This window comes from Equus asinus, chromosome X (assembly GCF_041296235.1).
Source record: "Equus asinus isolate D_3611 breed Donkey chromosome X, EquAss-T2T_v2, whole genome shotgun sequence".
NCBI lineage: Eukaryota > Metazoa > Chordata > Mammalia > Perissodactyla > Equidae > Equus > Equus asinus.
This window is the reverse complement of record NC_091820.1, coordinates 15474342-15483847: the sequence shown is the minus strand read 5'-3', so window position 1 is coordinate 15483847 and position 9506 is coordinate 15474342. Positions and strand designations below refer to the sequence as shown.

General features: G+C 49.7%; 1 protein-coding gene and 1 long non-coding RNA gene across 5 annotated transcripts in view; one reads left to right on the top strand and one right to left on the bottom strand.

The window, feature by feature from the left end:
• Positions 1–1112: 1112 nt before the first annotated feature.
• Positions 1113–6846, bottom strand: LOC139042661 (uncharacterized). Its single transcript, XR_011499642.1, has 3 exons — positions 6664–6846; positions 2399–2473; positions 1113–1703 (listed from the first exon to the last, which is right to left on the bottom strand). It is a non-coding gene; the product is annotated as an uncharacterized lncRNA (long non-coding RNA).
• SH3KBP1 (SH3 domain containing kinase binding protein 1) overlaps positions 6194–9506 on the top strand; it is a 314407-nt gene continuing 311094 nt past the window's right edge. Inside the window, exon 1 of one of the 4 annotated variants that reach the window (XM_070502189.1) lies at positions 6194–6622. In XM_070502189.1, the coding sequence (XP_070358290.1) occupies positions 6619–6622 (4 nt within the window). In that variant the 5' untranslated portion in view covers positions 6194–6618. The remainder of the gene's footprint in view (positions 6623–9506) is intronic. The other 3 variants (XM_070502186.1, XM_070502192.1, XM_070502188.1) reach the window with 3 other exon arrangements.

The following is a 9506-nucleotide window of genomic DNA, read 5'->3' as shown; positions in this document are numbered from 1 at the left end:
TCAGCAGGTCTGGGGTGGGGGCCATAATGTGCCTTGCTAACAAGTCCCCGTGGGCTGCTGCTGGTCTGGGAGCCACACTTAGGAACCGCTGTGGTCCAGGAAAGAAGACTTCAACAGGCGAATCAAGGGCGAACAAAGATGCACTTCACTTACTTCCGACTTTGCCTCTGGCTGGCCTGGAATTATTTTTGAGGAGAGGAACTTGAGTTGACTGGCTGTATTTAATAAGAAGTCGTGTTAGGAAAGGGTTGCGCCCTGTCTTATTCAGTGAGCTCCTGGTTTAGAGACTTTTCCATTAAGTGGTCTCTGGGCCTTGAGGACTCATCTGGGGTTGGCTGTGTGCAGCGGGGGCTTCGAGACCTGGGGGGTGGCTGTGGCTCATCACCCTCAGCCCAGGCCACTGGACGTGGTCTCTCTGAACTCTGAAGAGGTGACACTGAGGATGATGGAGTAGCAGTTATAACAATACTCACGTCCTGTTTGGGAAGCAGCGCGGGGCTGCTATTGGAGTAGGGAAAACCTCCCCAGTGGGCCTCATGTTACCCACTGATCACAAATGTAGTCACCCTGTTTTTTTATTGTGGTAAATATACGTAACATAACATTTACCATAGTAAATTTTACAATGGTAAAATTAAGTACATAATATTCACGTTGTTCCATCCATCTCCAGAACTTTTTTGTCCTCCCAAACTGAAACTCTGTACCCATTATCACTTCTTTTTTATATACACTATAACAGCCTTTGTTGAGATATAATTCACATACCATACAATTCACCCATTTTAAAGTGTATAATCCAATTTTTTTAGTATATTCATAGAGTTGTGCAACTGTCACCACAATCAATTTTAAAACATTTTGTCCCCCCAAAAGAAGCCCTGTACCCACTAGCAGTCACAACCCAGTTTCGCCAGCCCCTACACCCAGCCCCTAATCTACTTGCTGTCTCCATAGACTTACCTGTCCTGGACATTTCAAGTAAATGGAGTCATACGATATGTGTCCTTTTGTATCTGGTGTCTTTCACTGAGCATGCATGATGTTTTCAAGGATCATCCATGTTGCAGCATGTGTCATTACTTCCTTACCTTTTGTATTTACTCTTAATTAGATTCAAGTTTGAATTTATTATCTCCTCCCCACCCCAACAACTTCCTTCTCCACTTGGTTGATCTCTCCATCTACTCAGCTTCCAAACCAGCTAACAAAATAATTCTTTCAAATCCTCCATCTGTACTCCCTACCCTCTCTCACCAGGTCCGTCAAATGTAGTTCAGAAACGACTCTAGAATGTGGCCTCTCCTCTTTGTCAGTGCCAATGCCATCACATTTCTCACCTTTAATATCTCCGGCCTGTCCATGGCCTCCCACTCACAGGCTCTCCCTCCTCTGACCCCGCTTCCGTGGACTCGCCAGTTATCTTCCTAAAATCAGTCTGCTTAGAAACCTGTGCTCCTACCCTTTGCTTGCAGGGTCTTGTTCACACTGGGCCTGGCACGGAGAGCACTTCGAATCAGACATTTGGCTGCACTCCTGCCCCTTGCGCACAAGTCCCCCTGCAACACCATCTATTCTCCAGACTCTGAACATTCTCACGTGCTCTTCCCTCTGTTTGGAATGCCGGCAAACATCTATGCGTCCTGGAGACCCAGCTCCAATGGAACCGCAGTCTGTGATGGGGCCTCTGAGCTTAACTTCTCCTGAAAGCTCAGAGAAAAGGAGAAATCAGTTTTGCAAGGCACTTCCTACTTTTAAATCTTCATTACTGATAAGATCAAAAACCCCCCATCATTAATCAGCTCCCATTTAAAAAAATTGGCCTGTCTATTTCTACGTTAAATGCCAATTGTTCTATATAAACATGTTAATATTTATTACAAGGCATATTTCACACATATGATCTTAAATTAATGTCCAGTGCTTTTGGAATTTTTTTGGAATATCATTTGATTCACTTTTTAATTGGGAAAATACCCTTCCTTCCACATGATCCCTTGTAATTTTAGGAGGGAGGGGGCCAGGTAGAGTGGACAGAAGGTAGTAGAAACTATATTTCTTGTTAATTTCCTAAGACTGGTCTCCCAATTTACTGTTTTCTTAGACAAAGCAGTGCTGTGAAAAAGGATGGTAAGATGTTCTCAGCGAGTTCATCTATACACTGGGGCTCTTTTTGTTTGTTTTAGATGCAAGTTCCTGTGACTGGTCACCTTTGGAGTCAATTACTCAGGCATTCTTTGGACTTTTAAACAAGAACACCCGATTCCAGTCTTATAGCCTCGTAGGACGGCACATTTCACTTTCTAGTTACTTCCTTTGTGTTTTCCTTTACAAAGCAAGCCTTTCCTAGAAACCTTGTAAAGATAATCACAGTTTCGCTGTGTTATAAATGATCTACCTGTCTGATCTGCTTAGTTTTCATCTCCATGGAGCTGGTAAAACCAGTCCTCTTGGATTTGCTGCAAAGGAGTCACTGAAAAAGATAAGAGGGGAAGTGAGTGGGTCATTCCAAGAGTGCTTATCAAGCCAGGGCAAGCATAATAGAGCAAGATGTCATTTCAATGGCTTTTGATCTGATGTGGACAAGTTACCTTTCACCCAGAGTACACCGTGCAAAGGAAGGAGGGCAAAGCCCGCCTCGGAGCAGTCAGAGCAGAGCCCCGTGCGCCTGTTTGAAGTGCTGTCTGTCTGCCAGGGTTTCTCCTTAAACTCGCACCTGCTAATTTGAGAATTCGAGGTGGATTGTGCCTGCATCAATTATTACTGTGGTGTTATGGTGGTTTTCTCTTTCCCTCATTTCTTCTCTATTTATTTACTGGAAGTCCTCTGTAAAGAAGACTTGTGTCCTCTCCCTGACTTACTTATGTAGTCATTTATCTATATCCATATGGACTTAAAGATATGAATTTTATTCTTTGGGTTAGATCACTATTTAGCTTGTTGCTTGGATTGGTCCAGCTGTGGCCTTTGAGAGCTCTCTTGGGCTGGCTCCTGTGCCCTTTTGACTTGCCCATCATTTTTATTGAGCACTTCCTTGCTTTCTGGCACCATGAGGTTTTCGCATTTCTCCATAAAGCTCATCAGAAGCGCCAGATAATGACTGTCTTTTGTAAAGCACTCTGCATGTAATTTATATTAATGTAAAGATGATATTAAAGGTTATCAAAGCAAAGTATCATTCATTACATGCAAATTAGAGATGTCAAGTCCGAGTACTCAGACAGCAGGCATGACAGGCAGTAAGTGCTACACAGGCAGAGGCTCAATTGCCTTCCATTTTTATCCAAAATGTCACCACCACCAAGCAACACAGTGGGGCCTTTTAAGTCATGTGATATGTGAAGTGCGACAGCTCAGCTACTTTCCGTTCCCAGAACACATTATCCATTCTGGGAGGAATGGGAATTCAGTGGGACAGAGATGTGGTATCGAATACAACTGTATTTCTCTAGCAATATTCATGAGATGAGTTCACATAATTTGAAATATTGCGCCAACTATTCTGTTAAAACACACTCTCGTAAGAGGGAGGTGGGATGAGGAATTATACATCTATTCTTGTCAGCAGCTGGATTTGAATCTTGATATTAACTTCCCTTGTGCCGGTCAGCAAAAGTTTGTCAAAGGAAGAATAAAAGGACAATAGGAACAATTCAGAAGAACCAAACAGTAAGTGGCAGGGGAAGAGTGTCCATTTTTGTAATTTAGAGCAACTTAAAGTGAAAAACATCTCCAGTGTTGCGTAGACTCATGAGAAGACTACCAGAATAGATAATGGGTTTGGGGAACGGAAAGTAGCTGAGCTGTCACACTGAAGTAAACTTAGTTTACTTAAGGCATTAAAATTAGAGCACAGTTCAGGAATTTTCAAAAATGTTGTCTTGCCATCAGTGTGATAAAATGACGAATTTGTCCACATAGGAAGCAAACCCAGATCAAGGAGTAGGGACGTAGTAGTCTGATTCAAGAAGGAAAATGTGCGCGCTGAAACAGACCAGAGCCAAACCAAGACACAAAAGTTCAGGTCATCTATCTTCACCGTGGGAAGCAGGGAAAAAGTAAACAAGAAGACTGTCTTGCCCATGTAGGACAGAGAGATGAGTAAGATGGGGCAGGACATACGAGAAGCTGCTTAGTTTTTTGGGGTTTTTTGAGCCCTACAGAGTTCAGCCACCAGTTTGCTGGTTTAGGTGTATTGGCCTCTGGCAAGTCCAGGCAACGCTGGCCACGGTGGGCATAATCAACAATGTTCAAAGACTTTGGACCACTGCTCTGAGAACTCTTGGGGCAGCCAGCCAGCATTCCTCAGCACCAAGACGCTAGTCCAGAAGTCCAGCTAGTTACTTCCATGTTGAAACATGCCCAGTCACTTTCAGGGGTCTGAGTCTCTTTGCGAGAGGGACAAGGTGGCCCAGTGACCCTTGACTTAGCAAAGAGAATCATCTCTGGAATTGCGCAGACTCCAGACCAGTTCTTCTGGGTGGGGTTCAGGAGAAATAAAGTCCCAGTAACAGTGGGCCTTGGCAAGGCTCTGTGAGTTCCAGTGTTTGTCAACTCTAAGATCCTACCACAAGGCCTCATCACCCTGATAGCCAAGGCCTGTAATGACTGAGGCGCCATGGTGCCTGGAGCAGGTATAATTGCGTATTCATCTGTGCCTTCAACACTTCAGATTGCTAATTTCCATGTTCTTTAATCCCTTCCATAGCAGTCTGCCACTGATGTCACTACAGTCGGCCCTCGGTATCCGCGGGTTCTGCATCCGCCAATGCGGAGGGCCACTACCGGACTTGAGCATCCGTGGATTTTCATATCCGGGGGGAGTCCGGGAACCAATCCCCCGCGGATACCGAGGGACAACTGTACTACCTTCTCAGCCGCTGTGTGGATGGGTCTTCTGTCCCTTGTTTAGTCTTCTGTTTAGTTTGCTCTGCCGCACACAGATTTAGAAAGATGATGCTACTCATCTCTTGTTCGTAAACCCTGACTTTGAGAGTTTTTTTAAACTAATGAAATGGTTATAAGAACATCTTTCTGCAGAAACCCCAGGAAGTAACCAATTTACAAGAGTTGCCTCAATATCATAGGTGAGGTATGAAGACAGCCCTATATTGGGTAGGGGGTCAGCTTTTGTCACCTGTGGTTAGTGGACCCACTAACCCTCAGCCCTCTCCATTTTTCAGGGGCCAATGATTTAACTTCTTTATTGTCTTCTTTTCTCTCTTCCTGAACGTCTCCCATTTATTTCACTATCTCTTCCTACCACCAGATGGTGGAAAGGGAAAAGGAAATAACGGGACGGTAAATGAATGTGGTGGCTGGCAGAGTATCTATGGGGAAAGGTGTGACCCAAAAAGGAACTTGGGAGTTACCCGTGAATTCCCACGAATTCCCTGTTTTCATCTTAGCGCCCACTCAAGGGTCGGCTGCTCAGGTTTGGGGGGTCAATAGGGCACAATGATGCCTGTCGAGGAGGGAGTCAGCCCTTGCCTCAGTGGATTCCTGGGAACATCAGAGCCCGGGAACACTGCTGAGCAACCGAACCCCACTTGGCCCAGCCACGGGGGGTGTGGGGCTACAGGTCCCTGCGAGAGTAGGTGCGGGGCGATGCGCCCCACCGACCCCCGCTGCGCCCTTCTCTGTCTTCCTGCATCTCCATCCCACCACCTCCTACCTGACGAACTCGCACCTGGCCTGCCGGTCCCACGCTGCCCTGAAGGGGACACAGCATTTCTCTCCCTCCATAGGGACCCCTTCTCCTTCCTTCCCAACAGCCCCCTCTGTAAAGCGTTATTCTGGGTTGCCTCGACTCCCCGGGGTTACCTGCCATCACCCTCAGCAGGTGTGCGGTCACTCACCCTCCCATGGTCTCACCTCCCCCAGCCCATCCTCCACTTCTCGTCGCACCCTCGGGGTTGGCTACTTCCACCTCCTTCCCCATGTGCCCCTCCACTCGGACGCCCCCTCCCCCATGGACCCACGCCCCTCCTCCGGTCTCGAGGAGTCTCGCGGCATTTCCCGGGGCGTTAGCTGAGCCGCCGCGGGTTGGGGGCGGCCTCGCGGAGCTGGGTCCCTCCTCAGAAGGCGGGGAGGGGGGCGCCGGAGCCCCGCAGCCGCAGGGACGCCCCGGGTACCAGCCCCGCCCCTCGCAGGCCCCGCCCCTCGCAGGCCCCGCCCCCGCCCTGGCGGCCGCGCGTCCCCGGCAGGCGGAGCCGCAGGAGCATCGCGGCGGTGGCGGCGAGGAAGGGGGAGAGCGGGCGGTGCGGCCGTGGCTGCCTGGCGCTGGGCTGGGCGGCGCTTTTTTTTTTTTCGCAATTTCCACTCGCGGGGAGCAGGAAACCCGGCGCAGCCGGGCGCAGCGGGCCGCGATGCAGCAGCAGCAGCAGGAGTCGCCCCGGGGCAGCAGCGGCAGCAGCAGCAGAGGCAGCAGCGGGCGGCGCTGAGCCGCCGCGGCCGCCGCTACTGAGGAGGAAGCCGGCCCAGCCGCCGCCGCGTCCCGACCCCCGCACCCCGATCCCGGCTCCCCGACCCCCGCGGCCCGATCCCGGCGCCCCGACCCCCGCTCCCGCCTCCGCCAACTTTCACGCTGCCTCGGCGGCCCGGCCCGGCTCGACGCCAATGGGTGAGTGGGGGTCGCCCGCGCCCCGGCCCCTGGGTGCCCACCTCAACCTGGGGGCGGCGTGCCTGTCCCAGGACCGCGGAGCCGGGGAGGGCGCCCCTGGCAGGGCCCCGGCGGGTGGCAGCGCGGTGGGCACCCTGCCTGCCTCGCGCACCCCCATTCACTCCCACTCGCGTCCGCGTCCCTGCCGAGCCCGCGCGGCGCAGACGGGAGCTCCGCGGGGGCCTGGGCGGAGGATCGCGGGGGCCGGCCGGGGCGGCTGGGCTGAGGGATGCAAGGGGGTGTGGTTGCATTTTCGGGTGGGCGGGGAGAGTTTTGTCTTGGCCGTCTTCTCGCCCCAGCGCGCCCTCCTCTGCGCTGAGGACGCGGGTACCAGGAGCTGGTGGGCTCCGGCCCTGCACTGGGCTCGCGGTACCCACCTGGCCCCGTCGCGGGGAAGCTGGAATCTCGGGGTGTCGGGGCGGCCGGGGGCCGGGTTGCCTTTGCTAGGTGCTGACGTGCTAGGGGGGCGAGAAACGCCCCAGTACCTGGCCTGGCATGCCGTCCTCGGGTCCTGAGCGCCTGACGCGCCTCCCTTGGCGCCCCTCTTACTCTGGGCCCTGACCCCCTCTCTGTCTCCTTCCTTCCTCCAGCCTGGCGAGCTCTCCGCTCCGTGATGCTCAAAGGCCACTTCCCAGATCCTCTAAGTCTGCAGGGTCGGGGGACTGGAAACGGTGATCCAGTCGTTGATTTACTGACCAAACATCAGTTCCAAGTCGGCAACTAACCGTTAGGCCCCCTGGGTCCCATCTGGTATAGACCCGGAGTATTGGAGCCACTTTACCGGGAGGACTTGGCACTTTATTGGGCAAAGGACTTGTGATTGCCTGGACTATTAAATGTTTGGCCCTCCCAGGTAATATTCTTGCTGGCGGCCAGTCTCTGTTTTTCATGCCTCTGGCAGATTATTTTTGGGTGTTTCTAGGCCAAGCATAGGAAGGCTGTAGATTATAATGTCATAATAAAGTGAGACCTTTTTGTGCTCAGGTAATAGGATCTGAGTAGGCGAGGCAGACAGTGATAGGTGAGCAGTCATAGGATGCTCATGAAGACAGATGCCTTGGAAAAGGGCAGTTTAACACAGTCAGTTGTTGATAGGCAAAGTTAAAATCCCATTTGTGGTCATTTGCCAAAATGGTTTTCCTTTTCTAAAGTGATGGCGATCTGGTGGCCTCTCAGCTTCAATGTCACTTTTTTCTAGGTGCCCTTCTCTGATCCCCGTACCACCCCCAGTCTAAATCAGTTTCTCTGTTACTGCTTCTCTTATAGCACCTTTTCTTTTTCACAGCAGCGTTACAGATTTATTTGAATTTAACATTTATCTCCCCTACTGTAAGCTCCATGAGCATAGGGACAGCGCTGTGTTACACTCTTTTGCTCAGCAATGTTTTCTTTGGTGCCTGGCACGGAGTAGGCCATAAATAAATATTTATTGAATGAATGAATGAATGAGGCGGTATGAAAACCTCCTACTCTGTGGAAGACAAAACACTTAGCTTGCACTCTTGTTTTTCTTTGGCACCTAATACGAGGATTTAGTTCATTAACAAAAGTACATACTTTACGCATCACCCATCGCTTTGGTAACAGATTGGTTTCTCCTGAGGTAACCAAAAATGCTGTTTTTGATCACCTTTTGTTTTGGGTGGGTCACCAAGAGGCTTGCACATAAAAAGAAATTGGATCCAAATGTCTTCTCCCCTGGCTGGACCGTGCTTTCTGTATCTCAGTAGGAAGAGGACTGAGTTCCATTAAAGAAGAAACAGGGGGCCGTCTGGCCCCGTGGCCGAGTGGTTAAGTCTGTGCGCTCTGCCTCGGCGGTCCAGGGTTTCACCAGTTCGGATCCTGGGCGCTGACATGGTACCGCTCATCAAGCCATGCTGAGGCGGCGTCCCACATAGCAGAGCCAGAAGGACCTACAACTAGAATATACAACTATGTACTGGGGGGCTTTGGGGAGAAGAAGAAGAAGAAAAAAAGAAGATTGGCAACAGATGTTAGCTCAAGTGCCAATCTTTAAAAAAAAAAAAAGAAGAAACAGACCTGTTTATATCATTCAAGTCTGAACTGTTTTCATTATCCAGAACCTCCCAAGAAAATTAGAGAGTGCTTCTGCAGTTTATAGTCCTTTCAAGCTTAATCTTTTTTACTGTAACCATTACAAAAGGGAGGGGGCACAAAAAGGGACTTTCATTTATTTCAGGTGTTGATACTTAGAGGCGATAAGATTAAAATGCATACTATCATTTAATTCATTAAAATGTTTATAGTGGGATTTAAGATGCTCATAGTAGTTTGTGGCTGAAGATCGCCTGCTCTTTTCCAAAGCACCTGCACTAGTGTATTTGTGATGAAGTACAGGTATTTAACGATTGGTTCTGCGTGTCTTCCCATGGAGCCGCCTAACACTGCTGTTTCTGAAGCGGGTGTGTGTGTACACACAGGCACGCCCCCTTCCCCAATCCCCCAAGGCCCTTTGGTTTTCAGAAGATTCGTCCAGTTTATCAATTTGATCTGCTTGCATTCTTACCTGGCCTCATAATGATTTTTCTGTTGATGGATAACACAATAAAACTGTATTATATGGTCTTTGATCTGAAAAATAACTGAAAGGCATCAAATCCCTAACTCTGAAATGGAGCCAGCTCGTTGTGAAATGGCCTCTTACAAAATCCCACTCAGAATGTGCCCTCTGAGCTCGCAGGGAGAGGCCTGCAGTGCCACATACAGGGAAGGCCTCTTATCATTACAATGGCACAAATGTTATTAGGACCCAAATCTGTGAGTAGTGAAGGATTCACAAGCCTGGCAAATGATTTCCATTTAAAGAATTCTAGAGTAAGAACAA